We start from the raw sequence: 15,576 nt of genomic DNA on the forward strand, positions 1-15,576 counted from the left end.
AACTCCCCCCACGGCACCCCCAAATCCCCCCTTTGATGTCCTATAGAACCCCTTGTCCTTTTGGGTACCCCCCATAGCACCCCCAAATCCCATCTTTGATGTCCTATAGAACCCCTTATCCTAATGGTGACCCACCATAGTACCCCAAATCCCCCCCCTTTGACCTCCCCCCATGGGACCTCTTATCCTATAGCACCCCCAAATCTTCTCTTTGGCGCCCTACAGGACCCCTTACCCTAATGGTGACCCACTATAGCACCCCAAATCCCCCCCTTTGACCTCCCCCCATGGGACCCTTTATCCTATTGGGAACCTCCCCAAATCCCCCCTTTAACCTCCCTATAGCACCCCTCATCCTATAGGAGCCCCCCCCCCATGTCCCCCAATAAATACCCATTGACACCCCCCCCAAACGGGGGGGGGGGGGCGGTGCTCCAGGGGGGCTGAGCTTGTTGTGGGCGTGGCTTCGGGGGTCCCCCCCTATATAGGACCCACCGTGTCCCGGGTTGTGTCCCCCCCCCAATGGCGGCCGCGCTGGTGCCGGTGCTGGCGCTGCTGCTGTTGCTGGTGCTACTGGCCGGCCGCTGGGGGGCGCTGCACCTGCTGCACCCGCAGGGGGCGCTGCACCTCGCTCACCTCGCCCGCCGCCGCGGGCCCGTCCTGCGCATGCGCCTGGGGGGGCGCGGTGAGTCCAGGGGGGGGGGGGGGGGGCACCCCAAAACTGACCCTGACCCCCCCCCTCCCCGGCGCCCCCCTTAAATCACCCCTTGGGGACCCCCCTCAAGGGTTCCCCAAACTCCTCTCACTCTCTTTTTGGGGTCTCCCCCATTTGGGTTCTCCCCATCCCATTTTGGGGTCCCCCCCATTTGGGTTCCCTCCTCCAGTTTTGGGGTCTCCCCCATTTGGGTTCCTTTCACCCCAATTTGGGGTCTCCCCCGTTTGGGTTCCCTCCTCCAGTTCTGGGGCTCCCCCCTAGTTTTGGGATCCCCCCCCAGTTGGGTTCCCCCCCCAATTTGGGGGTTCCACCCCATTTCGGGTCTGTCTCCCACCCTCCCGTTTTGGAGCCTCCCCATCTTCGGGTTACCCCCCTTTTGGGGTACCCCTATCCCTCATTTGGGTTTCCTTTCCCCTATTTCGGGTCCCCCCCACCCCATTTTGGGTCTGTTTCCCCCCCCGTTTTGTGTCTCTCCCCCCATTTTGGGGTCCCCCATACTGGGGCGCCCCCAATCTAGGTCCCAGCACCCCCATTTCTCCCCCCCCCAGATGTGCTGGTGCTGAGCTCGGCGGGGACCATCCGGGAGGCGCTGGCCCGGCACTGGGGGGACTGGTTGGGGCGGCCCCCGAGCTACCTGGGTATGGGGGTGTCTATGGGGCTGGGGGGGCTTTATAGTAGTGCCTATGGGGCTTGGGGGTAGTTGGGTGGGCTGTGAGGGGGGGTTATGCTGTGGAGGGGTGTCTATGGGGCTGGGGGGTATATGGGGGGCGGGGAGCAGGGTTATGGGGTGAAGGGGTGTCTATGGGGTGTATGGCTGGGGGGCGTTATAAGAGGGGGGTTGTGGGGTGGAGGGGTGTCTATGGGGCTGGGGGGTACATGGGGGGCTAGGAGAGGGGTTATGGGGTGGAGGGGTGTCTATGGGGTGTGTGACTGGGGCGGGGTTATAGGAGGGCGGTTTTGGGGTGGGGGGATGTCTATGGGGCTGGGAGGGTATATGGGGGACTGGGAGGGGGTTTATGGGGTGGAGGGGTGTCTATGGGGTTGGAGGGTATATGGGGGCTGGGGGGGTTATGAGGTCTATGGAGCTGGGGGGTATATAGGGGACTGGGAGGGGGGTTATGAGGTGGAGGGTTGTCTATGGGGCTGGGGTGATATATGGGGTCTGGGAGGAGGGCTATGGGGTCTATGGGGCTGGGGGGTATATGGGGGTCTGGGAGGAGGGCTATGGGGTCTATGGGGCTGGGGGATGTCTGTGGGGCTGGGAGGGGCGTTATGGGTGTGTGGGGCTGAAGGGGGCGGTGTTGGGGTCCCGGCCCCCCATGGCCCCCCATGGCCCCCCCAGCGCCGCTGGTGTCTCGGGGGGGCCGGGACCTGGCGCTCGGGGTCCCCTCCCCGGGGTGGCGGCAGCAGCGCGGAGCCACGCGGGGGGCGCTGGCGAGGGCGGGGCCACGGCTGGGGGCGGAGCTTCGGCGCAGGGGGCGTGGCCTGAGGGAGGTGAGTGACAGCCCCATAGAGCCCCCCAGTACCCCCCATAGAGCCTCCAGGTACCCCCCACAGAGCCCCCCAGTACCCCCCATAGGGCCCCCCAATATCCCCCGGACGCCCCAAACCTTCCCATAGAGCCCCCCAATACCCTCCCTGGGCACCCCAAGCCCCCTCCATAAAGCGCCACAGCACCCCCCCAGGACAACCCAAACCCCCCCACAGAGCCCCCCAGTACCCCCCCGGACACCCCAAACACCCCCATAAAGCCCCCCAATACCCCCCAGGACAACCCAACCCCCCCATGGAGCCCCCCAATACCTCCCCGGACACCTCAAACCCCCCATAGAGCCCCCCAATACCCCCCCGGACACTCCAAACTCCCCATAGAGCCCCCCAATACCCCCCCGGACACTCCAAACTCCCCATAGAGCCCTTTAATACCTTCCATAGACCCCACTGACCCCTCTTTGCCCCCCCAGGAGCTCCGTTCCCATGGGGGTGCCCCCCTGGACCCATTTGAGGTGTTCGCCTTCCACACCTGCAGCACCATCGGGCACCTCATCTTTGGGGATCTGGTATGGGGGGACCCCAATATGGGGGGACCCCGGGATTTGGGGGTTCCCAGTGCCCAGGGGACCCCAACATGGGGGGGGCGGGGTTTGGGGGTACCCATTGCCCCCCCCCCCTCGCTCCCTCCCCAGCTCCCCCCCGAGGCCGAGGTTCGAGCCTTCACCCGCTGCGTGCTGGAGCTGCTGGAGGTGTGGGGCCAGGGCTCGCTGCGGGCGCTCGACCTGCTGCCGGCCCTCAGGGTGAGGGGGGTGTCTATGGGGCTGGGGGGTTCCTATGGGGCTGCGGGGTGTCTATTGGGCTGGAGGGCTCTGGGGCCTTTATGGGGCTAGGCAGTCTATGGGTCCCGGGGGGGCTCTGTGTTTCCTATGGGTCTGGGTGCCTCTTTGGGGATGGGGGGTGCCCATGGGTCCCGGAGGGCGCCTATAGGTCCCAGGGGGTGTCTATGGTTTCCGGGAGGGCTTTATGGGTCGGGGGGGGGCTCTATGGATCCTGGGAGTCCCTATGGGTCCCAGGGAGTCCCTATGGGTCCCGGGGGGTCTTTATGATTCCTATGGGTCCCAGGGGTGTCTATGGTTCCGGGGGGGTGGCTCTATGAGTCTGGAGGGTCTCTATGGTCCCTATGGGTCCCGGGGGGTCTCTATGGGGCTGGGGCGTCTCTATGGGTCCATCCGCAGGTGCTGCCCCAGCCAGGGCTGCAGAAGCTGCTGGAGCTCGTGGAGCGTCGCGACGCCTTCGTGGGGGCCCAGATCCAGAAGCACGAGGTGGGGGGGACCCCATTGCCTATGGGGGGGGACCCCATTGCCTATGGGGGGACACCCCCCATTGCCCACGGGACCCATAGGTGCGAACACGCCGTGTCCCCGCAGGAGTGCGTGTCCCCCCCCCGGGACACGGTGCTGGGGGCCCTGCGGGACCCCGAGACCCCGGGGCCCCCCCTGAGCCCCCCCCGTCTGCACATGGCCCTGGTCGACCTCTTCATCGGCGGCACTGAGACCACGGCCGCGGCGCTGGCCTGGGCCGTCGCCTTCCTGCTGCACCGCCCCGAGGTGCCACACGCGTGTCCCAGCCGTGTCCCCACGCGTGTCCCGTGTGTGCCACATGTGTCCCCCGTGTCCCCATCCCCATGGCCAGCACCATTCCCCTGCACTGCCCTGAGGTGCCACATCCGTGCCCACATACCGGGGGTGTCCCATGTCCTGTGTGTCCCCTACGTCCCCATCCCAGTGTCCATCACCATCCCCTGCACCACACGCGTGTCACATCCATGTCTGCATCCCCATGGGGCTCCTTGGTCCCTTTATGCCCCCCTATTATCACCGGCTGCCCCCCCCCGCCATGACCCACACATCACCCTGGGGGGCAGTGTGCTGCGTGTGACATGCGTATGACATGCGTGTGGCATGTGTGCGATACACGTGTGACGTACAACACGCATTTGACATGTGACACATGTTACGTGTGTGACGTGTGTGACATGTACGACGTGTGCGCTGCATGTAACACGTATGTAACACGCCTGTGCCATGCCGCGGCAGCTGCAGGAGCGGCTGCGCGCGGAGCTGCGGCGGGAGCTGCCCCCCGGCGCGGTGCCTCAGGCCGGGGACACGCGGCGCCTGCCCCTGCTCCAGGCCACGGTCACCGAGACCCTGCGGCTGCGGCCCCCGGCCCCCCTGGCGCTGCCCCACTGCGCCCGGCGCACCACCAGGTACGGAGCAGCCTGGACCCGTGGGGGCCATGGGCACCCCCAGTGCCGCCCAGCGTGTCCCAGCAGGTCCCAATAGCCTCTGCAGAGACCAGTAGGTCCCAGTAGATCCCAGTATCCCCAGCAGAGCCCAGTAGGCTCCAGTAGTACCAGTAGGTCCCAATAGATCCCAGTATCCCCAGCAGAGCCCACTAGACTCCAGTAGCACCAGTAGGTCCCAATAGATCCCAGTATTCCCAGCAGAGCCCAGTAGGCTCCAGTAGCACCAGTAGGTCCCAATAGATCCCAGTATCCCCAGCAGAGCCCACTAGACTCCAGTAGCACCAGTAGGTCCCAATAGATCCCAGTATTCCCAGCAGAGCCCAGCAGGCTCCAGTAGCACCAGTAGATCCCAATAGATGCCAGTAGCTGCAATAGGTTCCAGTAGGCTCCAGTAATCCCCAGTAGGTCCCAGTAGAGGCCAGTACCCCCAGCCGAGCCCAGTATATCCCAGTAGATCCCAGTAGGTGCCAGTAGGCCCCAGAAGATGCCAGCAGAACCCAGGAGGGCCCCAGCAGACCCCAATAGATCCCCCAAGATCCCAGTATGCCCCAGTAGATCACAGCAGGTCTCAGCACGCTCCAGTAGACCCCATCAGAGCCCAGTATGTCCCAGTAGAGTACAATAGGGTCCTAGCAGGCTCGAGAAGGTCCTATAGACCCCCAGGAGACCTCAGAGAGCCCCGGCAGAGCCCAGTGCACCCCAGTGCACCCCAGTGCATCCCAGTCCATCCCAGTGCATCCTGGTCCATCCCAGTGCACCCCAGTGCAGCGTCTCCCTGTCCCTGCAGCGTCGGGGGTATCTCGGTGCCAGCCGGCTCCATCCTGGTCCCCAACCTCCTGGCTGCCCACCAGGACCCCGACATCTGGCACCACCCCGAGGAATTCCTGCCTGGTACGGCCGGACAGTGGGGTCCCCTCAACCCACTGGGGTCCCCTCAACTCACTGGGGTCCCCTCAACCCACTAGGGTCCCCTAAACCCTTGAGGTCCCCTCCCTGATCTTGGGGTCCCGTCAACCCCTTGGCGTCCCCTCAACCCAATGAGGTCCCCTCCTGGATCCCCTCAACCCATTTGGGTCCCCTCAGCCCATTGGGGTCCCCAAAGCTCACTGGGGTCCCCTCCTGGGTGCTGGGCTCCCCCAAACGCCCTGGTGTGAGTCCCTTCCTGGGTCCCCTCAACCCATTCGGGTCCCCTCAACGCACTGGGGTGCCCTCAACCCATTGGGGTCCCCTGAGCCGTGCCCGGGTGGGTTCCTCCTGGATACTGGGGTCCCCTGAACCCTTGGGGTCCCCTCCCTGAGGTCGGGGTCCCCCAGCCCCTTGGTGTGGGTCCCCGAGCCCCCCGTGGTGTGTTGTGACCCCGCTGCCCCCCCCCCCCCAGAGCGGTTCCTGGCGCCGGGGGCGCCGCTGCGGGCGCTGCTGCCGTTCGGCTGCGGGGCGCGCTCCTGCCTGGGGGAGGCGCTGGCGCGGGCCGAGCTCTTCGTGTTCCTGGGGCAGATCCTGCAGGAATTCCGGCTGGAGCCGCCGGCGCCGGGGCTGCTGCCCTCGCTGCGGGTGCGGGCGGGCACGGTCCTGCGCTGCCCGCCCTTCCGCGTGCGCATGGTGCCCTGCCAGGCCCCGGCCTGAGCGCTCGGCCCTGCCTGAGCCCTGCGCCCTGAGCCCTGTGCCCTGAGCCCTGCGCCCTGAGCCCTGCGCCCTGAGCCCTGTGCCCTGAGCCCTGAGCCCTGAGCCCTGTGCCCTGAGCCCTGCCTGCACCCTGCCTGCGCCCTGTGCCCTGAGCCCTGCCTGAGCCCTGCCTGAGCCCTGTGCCCTGAGCCCTGCCCTGCCTGCACCCTGCCTGCACCCTGAGCCCTGTGCCCTGAGCCCTACCCTGCCTGCACCCTGCCTGCGCCCTGCGCCCTGTGCCCTGAGCCCTGCCTGCGCCCTGCCTGAGCCCTGTGCCCTGAGCCCTGCCCTGCCTGCACCCTGCCTGCGCCCTGCGCCCTGAGCCCTGTGCCCTGAGCCCTGCCTGCACCCTGCCTGCACCCTGAGCCCTGCCTGTACCCTCAGCCCTGCCTCAGCCCTGCCTGAATCCTGTGCCCTGCCTGCACCCGGCACTGCCTGCAACCTGCCTATACCCTGAGCCCTGCCTGAGCCCTGTGCCCTGCCTGCGCCCTGCCTGCACCCAGCTCTGCCTACACCCGGCTCTACCTGAGCCCTGCCTGTACCCTGCCCGTAGCCTGCACCCTGCCAGGTGCCCGCCTGAGCCCTGTGCCCTGCCTGCACCCTGTCCCCTGCCTGTGCCCCTCCTGCTCCCTGCCCGCACCCTGCCTGCACCCCGCACTCCCGGGTGTGTGTCCCCCCCCAGCACTCACTGCACCAGGACAAGAGGTTACAGGCAACGTTTATTACACGCACCCTCCCCATATAAAAGCTTTGTCTTGGACCCCGTGTCCCCCACCCCAAATCCCGACTCCTTTCTGGAAGCCCCCAGCTCCGTGGGTGCACCCCGACACGTGGGATCCCCATCTTGGTGGCGGGGATAGAGGGGAGAACCAGGTCCGTCAGGCCCCATAGAGCCCTATAGGCCCCCCCAGACCCTCATCACATTCATTGGGGTTGGAAGGGACCTGGGGAGATCATTGAGCCCAAGGCAGGGCCACCCAGAGCAGAAACCTGGAGAGGGGCTTTGGACAAGGGACAGGCCAAGGGGAATGGCTTTAACCTGCCAGAGGGGAGACTGAGATGAGCTCTGAGGCAGAAGCTCTTCCCTGCGAGGGTGGTGGGACACTGGGATGGGTTGAATGGAGAAGGGTTGGATGAACCATCCCTGGCAGTGTTCAAGGGGATGGGGCTTGGAGCAACCTGCCCTAGCGGAAGGTGTCTCTGCCCGTGGCTTTAGATGAGCTTTAAGCTCCCTTCCAACACAACCCATTCCATGATTCTATGATCCAGAAGCTCCTTGAGGGCCCCCAAAGGTCGACATGTCATGAAGGGATTTGGTGTGTCCAAGGGGTCCCGTAGGGCTCTGTGGGGCTCAGGGCAGCCCCATCTCCTCCTCCTGGGGGTGCTCACCCAGCTCCTCCATCAGGCAGGGCTGCAGCGCCCGCAGGGCCCGCAGGAAGCAGCCGTGGCCGCGCCGGCCCCACGCCGGGGCCGTGTCCAGGAGCCGCCGCATCTGCTCCTGCGGGGTGGCCCCGGCGGCCACGGCGGCCGCGTCCTCGGTGCCGAGCACCCCCCGCGCCTGCAGCCGGTCCAGCAGCGCCGCCACCCCCCGCACCCGCTGCACCAGCTCCGCGCGGTGCCGCCGCACGAACCGCTCCTCCGGCGACGGGGCGGCATCCGTGACGTCATCGGTGGCGTCATCGGTGGCGTCATCGGGGGTGCGGTGAGGGGCTGCGGGGGGAAGGGGAAGGGGGTTGAGGGGATGCTGCCCAATTAGGGGAGGGGCAGCACCTCAACACTTGGGACGACCCTTCCCAACCCATCCCAACCCAGCACATCCCACCCCAGCACATCCCAGCCCAACACATCCCAGCCCAACACTTGGCACAACCACCATCACAACCACCACCAAACCCACAGCACAACCCTTAGGACAGCCCTTGGACCAATCCTTCCCAACCCAACCATTTGCACTACCCTTCTCATCCCATCCCAACCCTTCCCAACCCAACACATCCCATCCCAACCCTTCTCAACCCAACACATCCCATCCCAACCCTTCCCAACCCAATCATTGGCACAACCCGTCTCAACTCTTCCCATCCCATCCCAACCCAATCATTTGCACTACCCTTCCCTTCCCATCCCAACCCTTCCCAACCCAACTGTTGGCACAATCCTTCTCAACCCTTCCCAACTCTTCCGAACCCAACACATCCCAAACCAACCACTTGCACTACCCTTCTCATCCCATCCCAACCCTTCCCAACCTAACACATCCCATCCCAACCCTACCCAGCCCTTCCCAGCCCAACCCAACCATTCGCTCTACTCTTCCCATCCCTTCCCACCCCATCCCACCCCTTCCCAACCCCTCTCACCACCATCCTGCAGCAGCCACCCAGCCAGGTCCCTCCGCTGGATGCTCAGCAGCGCCTCACCCATCACCGTCACCCCATAGCGCTCCCCATAGTGGCCGACGATGAGGTTGGTGAGGTCGAGGGCATCGGCCTCTTCCATCCTGCCATGGGGCACGGTGCGGTACCCCGCCGCCACCGGCAGCCGGTTCAGCGCCGCCTTCACGCGCCGCAGCTCCAGCGCCGGCAGCTCCTCCAGCACCCGCAGGATGCGGTCCCAGCCCGTGGCCATGGCAGGACCCCCCAAACCACCGCTGCTGGTGGCGGCCATGGCCCGGAAAGGGGCAGGAAGGAAATGGGGGTGGTGGGAGGGGCACATGGGGCTCAACATGGTGCCGGCGGCATTGTCAGTCATGTCATTGGGGCGCTGGTGGATGGTACAGGGGGGAATGGGGGGCCCCTGCCTGCAGTGGGGCAGGGGATGGGGCTCCTGCCTGCAATGGGACAGGGGATGGGGGCTGCTGCTGCAATGGGGCAGGGGATGGGGGCCTGGGGCTCCTGCCTGCAATGAGGCAGGGGATGGGGGCTGCTGCTGCAATGGGGCAGGGGATGGGGGCCTGGGGCTCCTGCCTGCAATGGGGCAGGGGATGGGGGCTGCTGCTGCAATGGGGCAGGGGATGGGGGCCTGGGGCTCCTGCCTGCAATGGGGCAGGGGATGGGGGCTGCTGCTGCAATGGGGCAGGGGATGGGGGCCTGGGGCTCCTGCCTGCAATGGGGCAGGGGATGGGGGCTCCTGCCTGCGATGGGGCAGGGGATGGGGGCTCCTGCCAGCGATGGGGCAGGGGATGTGGCCGCTGCCTGCAGCAGGGGAGCAGCCCCAGGCACTGTGGGGAAGGCAAAGCTGTGAATATACATGAGGATGCTCGATACAGCCGCTGCCGCTCGCCTTTGCGCAACCAGCGCTGCAATGGAGAACGCTGCTTCCTGGAGCTCCGCATCGAGCCTGACTTAGCCTGCATTTCTGAGCCCTGAATCTGGCCACATGAGCCCCCAAAACACAGCACTTTGGGGGCTTTGCGTTAGCCGGACAATGGCTCTACCAAGCCCCCCAAAACCAGGTCCCTTTCTGTGGCCAAGGGAGCCTGGTTTTGAGCCCCCAAAGCGCAGCACTTTGGTTTCTGGTGCTGAGCAGCAAAGGGCAGGGCTTGGTCTGTGCTTCTGAGCCCAATGAGGCGCCAAGACCTTCATACACGGCCCCAGGACCGGGCTCTTTCGGGGCCCGGAGCCCCCCCGACATCCACGTCCCGGCCCCGCAGCACCGACCGCGGCCGGTCCCCGCTCTGGGCCCGGCTCCGCTGAGCCGCAGCGCCCCAAAGCCCGGGCCCCAGAGCGGCCCCGGCCCCGAGGTCTGCGGCAGAACCGGCTGCGCCGGGAGCGGCACCACCCGCACCCGGGAAGCCGCGCCCGCTCCTAATATGGGCATCTCCCCGGCCTCCCTCTCCTTTTATGGTCATGTCTCCGCCCTCCATCTCCTTTTATAGATGTGGCACCGCCCCCTAACTTCACAGGCCACGCCCCGGGTCCTATCGCCCGCCCGCCCGCTCGTGTCCCCCCCCGCCCCGGCCCGTGGAGTTTTGGGTGGCAAAGCGAGGTACGATGGACAGGTTGGGGGCACCGCGGCAGAGCTCTCCATGTCCCCCCCATGTCCCCTCTATGTTACCCCGTGTCCCCTATGTCCTACATCCCCCATGTCCCCCATGTCCCCCTGCCCTCCCAGTGCAGGCCGTGCTTGGGGGGGCTCTCCCAGTACAACTTCCAGCTGCATAAGGGGGGGACACGGACCAGGGACTCCCCAAAACCACCTCCCCCGGGACCAAACACCCCACACACAACCCGGGAGCTGCTCATGGACCCCCCCGGGCTCCTTCTGGGACCCTCCTCTTGGCACGTACAGACCTTGGGACCCCCCTGGGAACCCTCTGACACCCCCTAGGACCCTCTCGGGACCCCCTCCGAGACCCCCAGGATCCCATGAGCTCCCCGCTCACACCTTGGGAATCCCTTGGGGCCCCCCAACACCCCCTTTGGGACCTGAACCCCCTTCAAGCCCCCCTGAGACCCTCTTGGGACAGCACAAGACACCCTCTGACCCCCATTTGTGACACCCCTGATACTCCCTTGGGGACCCCCCCCGAATTCCCCTTCTAGCCCCCCTGGGACCCTCTTGGGTCCCCCCCCAACAATCTTGGTCCCCCCACCCCAACAGAGGGGAGTCCCCTCAAACCCCCGTGTCCCCCCCCAGACTCATCATCCGCCCCCCCATCTCCCAGCTCCTTCCTCCCGGGGTTTTCCCCATCGGATTCCCGGTGGGACACAGGAGGGGGGGACACGGGGGGGTTGCGCAAACCTGCGTCACATTGAGCCGGGTGTTGGGCAATGGGGGGGACCCGGGGCTGCCCCCCCCTCCCCGGCACCTGCCCAAAGGTTTGGGGCTGGGACCCCGCCATTAACACCCATAATGTCGGGTGAAGGGGGGCGCTGGTGCCTCTTCTCCTCCCCACACCTCACATCGGGGGTTCCGGGGGGGGACACACACGAACTGAGCCCCCCCCGATTGGGGGTTCCCCCCCGTGTCCACCCCCCCTCGTCCGGGGGTGACTCACGGGGTGGGGCAGGGCCCAAAATGGGGCAAAAACCGCAAAAATGCGGCTGCTTCCCCTCGGCGTGACGGGGCGGGGGGACAGGGGCCACTGTGGGGCGGGACGGGGCCACTATGGGGGAGGACAGGGGCCACTATGGGGGAGGACAGGGGCAGCTATGGGGGGGACAGGGGCCACCATGGTTGGGGGCACGATCGTGGCCCTGTTTGGGATGCGGGACCCGCAGTCCCCCCGTGTCCGTGTGTCCTGTGTCCGCGCGTCCCCCCCCCGTCTTCCCCCATCCCGCCCCACACCACGTCAGGCCGTGACTCAGGATTCAGCCCTTCATAAGCCCGGAGCCGGCTCCAGCCCCACAGCGCCGGTTCCAGCCCCACAGCGCCCGCCCCATGGCTGCCCTCAGCATCCTCCTCTTCCTCCTCGGCGCTGGCGGTGAGTCCCGACCCGCGGCGGGGTTCCCTTCGGGAATGCCGGTTCCCTTCCCGGCCACCTGCGTCCCCTTCCCGGGTATCTGGGTCCCTATTTGGGTGCCCGGGTCCCATCCCGGACACTGGGTCCCCCTCCTGCACTTGTGGGTCCCCTTCCCGCACTTGTGGGTCCCCTTCCCGACCCCCTGAGCCCCTTTCCCGACTTCCCAAGTCCCCTCCCCACATCTGTGGGTCCTCTTCCCAGACACTTGAGTCTCCTTCCCGGGTCCCCGGGTCCCCTTCCTGAAGACCTGGGTCCCTATTCGGGTGCCCGGGTCCCATCCCAGACACGGGGTCCCCTTCCTGAAGGGGGTTCCCAAGTCTCCTTCCCCTGCTCCTGGATCCACTTCCCGAACTCCCGGGTCCCCATTTGGGTGCCCAGGTCCCACCCCAAACACTGGGTCTCCTTCCTGGATATCTGGGTCCCTCCCCGGATGCCTCTTGTCCCCACCCCGAATGCCTCGGTCACACATCTGGGTCCCCGCCCCACATCTGGGTCCTCGCCCGGCTCACTTGGGTCTCCTCCCCATCATGGGGCTCCAAACCCCATGGGGGCGGGTGAGGGTCCCCCCATTGACCTCCTGTGTCCGCCACAGTGGTGGCCCCGGAGCCACCCCAACATGTGGTACAGGAGAGCCTGGACCTGCAGCCCCCCCACATCCAGCAGCGTGAGAGATGGGGACACCCAGGGGTGGGGGTGCGGACGGGGCGGACATGGGGATGGATGGGGTTGGGGACAGAGGGACACGGATAAGGAGGGGACATGGATGGGGAGATGGGGGTGGACTCCTTGTGATGGGGAGATGGGTGGGGGACATGGGGTCATGGGACATGGATGGGGGGAACAGGGTGATGGGGATGGGGGCAACACGTTGGGAGGGGGACACGGGTGAGGGGAACATCCAGGGAGGGGGACAGGGGGGACACGGGGACATGGATGAGGGGACATGGGACATGGATGGGGGGGCATGGATGAGGGGACATGGGACATGGATGGGGGGGCATGGGGACGTGGCTGAGGGGACATGGATGGGGGGCATGGGGACGTGGATGAGGGGACATGGGACATGGATGGGGGGAACAGGGTGACGAAGAGGGGGGCAACACGTTGGGAGGGGGACATGGGTGAGGGGAACATCCAGGGAGGGGGACAGGGGGGACTTGGGGACATGGATGAGGGGACATGGGACATGGATGGGGGCAACACCTTGGGATGGGGACATGGATGAGGGGAGCATCCAGGGATGGGGACAGGAGGGACACGGGTGGGGGGACACGGATGGGGGTCAAGGTGCTGCTGGGGACAAGGGGCACACGGAGCCCCGCGGACACCGCGGAGGGGGGGGGGGGGCGGTGTCAGCCGCGCCCGGCGATGGGCACCGCAAGCGCCCGCACCCCGCAGTGCTGCAGGAGGAGCTGGTCCTGCGGCTGCCCCCGGACGCGGTGGCCGCAGCCGCCACCGCGGCCCCGTCCCCGGCGTGGCCCAACACCGTGCCCGGCTTCCCCCCGCCATGGCCCGAGGCCGCCGCCATCACCCAGCGCTGCCGGCACCGCCCGCTGCCCCCCGCGGCCCCCGCGCTGCCCCCGAGCTCCTTCGGCCACCTCCGGCGCCAGGCGGCGGCGTTGGCCGCGCTCGGGCCCCGCATTGACTCGTGCTGCGGCCGCAACGGGACCCTGCCCTGCGCCCGCCGCGCCGTGAGTCAACCGGGGGGGACCGGGGCGGGGGGGACCCCGGGTGCACACGGGGGGGTCCTGACGCCGCTGTCCCGCAGTGGATGGAGGTGCTGGACGCGTTCTGCGCCGATGAGTTCGGGGTGAAGACGCGGCAGTTCCACTGCTGCCGCCTGCGCGGCGCGGCCCGGCGGCGCTGCTTCGTGCAGGGCCGCGCCGAGGCCGCCGCTGATGCTGCGGTGGCGGCAGCGCCCCCCCGCGACACGGTCCCGTTCCCCCCCGGGCAACCCACGGCCTCCAACATGGGCAACATCTGCGGGTTGCGGGGGCTGCGGCCCGGCCCCTCCGGCCCCTCCGGCCCCATCGCCCGCTTCCAGCTCCGCCTGGAGAGGGACTATGGGCGCTGCTGCCGCAACGGGAGCCTGGAGTGCGCCCATGATGCCGTGAGTGGTGGGGAGGGGGGGCATGGGGAGACACGGGGGGACATTGGGGGCATGGGGGGCATGAGGACATGGGGAGCATGGGGGGACATTGGGAACATGGGATCATGGGGCGACATGGGCGTTCTGGAGGGATCGAGGTGTCTGGGGAGCGGATGGAGGCACCCAGGAAGGGGTTCCTGGTGTTTGGGCTGGGGCGCGGGTACCCCAGGAATGATGCAGTCACACACAGATGGGGGCTGGTGGGACGCGGGGGGGGATCCAGGAGGGACCCGGGGATCCCGAGAAGGGACAGAAGGATCCACGAAGAGGATCCAGGTATTGGGGTGGATCCAGGTGCCCCGAGCCCCCTGGACACGCAGGGGCTGGGGGGGCCGGTTCCCGGGAGGGGGCGCGCAGTGTCCCGCTGACCCCCCCCCGGTCCCGCAGTGGCGCTCGGGGCTGGAGCGGCTGTGCCGGGAGGAGGCGGCGGTGCCGGCGCGGCAGCAGCGCTGCTGCCGGCGGGGCCCGGGCCCGGCGCAGACCCGCTGCTTCGCGGCGGCCGCCCCGGACCCGGGCTACGAGCGGGAGCTGCACAACGTGAGCCTGGCGCGGGCCGGGCCCGCGCTGCTGCGGGCGCTCTGCGGGCCCGCCAGGCTGCTCAGCAGGAGGTGCGCCGCGGGACCCCCGAGCCCCCGCCCCACCGGGACCCCCAACCAACTGCTCACCCATCCCATTGGGGACCCCCCGCCCCACTGGGGACCCCATCCCATGGCTGCCCTCCCCCATCCCATTGCTGAACCCCAAACCATCACTGCCCCCCATCCCATGGGTGCCCCCCATCCCATTGCTGAACTCCAAACCATCACTGCCCCCCATCCCATTGCTGCCCCCTCTATCCCATGGGCGTCCCCCATCCCATTGCTGCCCCCGTATCCTATGGGTGCCCCCCCCATCCCATGGGTGACTCCCATCCTATGGGTGCCCCCCATCCCATGGGTGCCCCCTCATCCCGTTGCTGACCCCCCAATCCCATTGCTGCCCCCCCCATCCCATGGGTGCCCTCCATCCCATTGCTGCCCCCTATCCCATGGGTCCCCCCATCCCATGGGTCCCCCCATGCTATGGGTGCCCCCCCATCCCATTGCTGACCCCCCATGCTATGGGTGCCCCCCCATCCCATTGCTGACCCCCCATGCTATGGGTGCCCCCCCATCCCTTGCTGACCCCCTATCCCATGGGTGCCCCCATCCCATTGCTGACCCCCCCATCCCATGGGTGCCCCCCCATCCCATTGCTGACCCCCCATGCTATGGGTGCCCCCCCATCCCATGGGTGCCCCCATCCCATTGCTGACCCCCCCATCCCATGGGTGCCCCCCATGTCCCGCAGGCGGCCGGTGCCGGAGCTGCTGGGGGCCATCACCTCGTGCTGCCCGCGGCCCCCCCAGGAGCAACGCGCCTGCACCGAGGAGCAGGTGAGTGTCTGGGGGGGTCCCCCCATCCTTTACCCCCCCATCCACCCTGACCCCCCCCCCCCGCTAACACTGCCCCCCCCCGCAGCTGGGCCAGGCCATCACCACCCTGTGCAGCGCCCAGGGGGGGCCCTGGCGCGACCCCCAGCGCTGCTGCTCGCGGGGGGACCCCCCCGCCCAGCGCCGCTGCTTCGACGCCACGTACCTGGCGCGGGTGACGCTGGGGCTGGCCGTGCCCCCCCCGCCCCCCGGCCACGAGGAGTGACCCCCCCGGGGCCACAACAATAAAGGTGCTGCGCTGTCACCCCCCACCGCCTCCGTGTCCCCATGGGGTGTGGGGGGGGCCTGTGCATCAGTGTCCCCATGGGGTGTGGGG

The 15,576-nt window shown here is 67.6% G+C and overlaps 3 protein-coding genes across 3 annotated transcripts; 2 read left to right on the forward strand and 1 right to left on the reverse strand.

Moving 5' to 3' along the window:
* Positions 1-522: 522 nt before the first annotated feature.
* Positions 523-6,137, forward strand: LOC115602492 (steroid 21-hydroxylase). The gene is made up of 10 exons (XM_030473672.1): positions 523-685; positions 1,264-1,353; positions 2,058-2,209; positions 2,680-2,775; positions 2,902-3,009; positions 3,445-3,531; positions 3,637-3,816; positions 4,306-4,475; positions 5,302-5,405; positions 5,893-6,137. The coding sequence occupies exons 1-10, from the start codon at positions 523-525 to the stop codon at positions 6,135-6,137; spliced, it is 1,395 nt and encodes a 464-aa protein (XP_030329532.1).
* A 745-nt stretch (positions 6,138-6,882) lies between these two features.
* PYCARD (PYD and CARD domain containing) lies at positions 6,883-9,006 on the reverse strand. Its single transcript, XM_030474135.1, has 2 exons — positions 8,537-9,006; positions 6,883-7,886 (listed from the first exon to the last, which is right to left on the reverse strand). The coding sequence occupies exons 1-2, from the start codon at positions 8,925-8,927 to the stop codon at positions 7,528-7,530; spliced, it is 750 nt and encodes a 249-aa protein (XP_030329995.1). The 5' UTR covers positions 8,928-9,006; the 3' UTR covers positions 6,883-7,527.
* Positions 9,007-11,483: 2,477 nt separating this feature from the next.
* Positions 11,484-15,509, forward strand: ECM1 (extracellular matrix protein 1). Its single transcript, XM_030474129.1, has 7 exons — positions 11,484-11,601; positions 12,233-12,304; positions 13,039-13,331; positions 13,409-13,750; positions 14,177-14,397; positions 15,119-15,203; positions 15,289-15,509. The coding sequence occupies exons 1-7, from the start codon at positions 11,559-11,561 to the stop codon at positions 15,463-15,465; spliced, it is 1,233 nt and encodes a 410-aa protein (XP_030329989.1). The 5' UTR covers positions 11,484-11,558; the 3' UTR covers positions 15,466-15,509.
* The last annotated feature ends 67 nt before the right edge of the window (positions 15,510-15,576 follow it).

The sequence above is a fragment of the Strigops habroptila genome, chromosome 22, assembly GCF_004027225.2.
Source record: "Strigops habroptila isolate Jane chromosome 22, bStrHab1.2.pri, whole genome shotgun sequence".
Lineage (NCBI taxonomy): Eukaryota > Metazoa > Chordata > Aves > Psittaciformes > Psittacidae > Strigops > Strigops habroptila.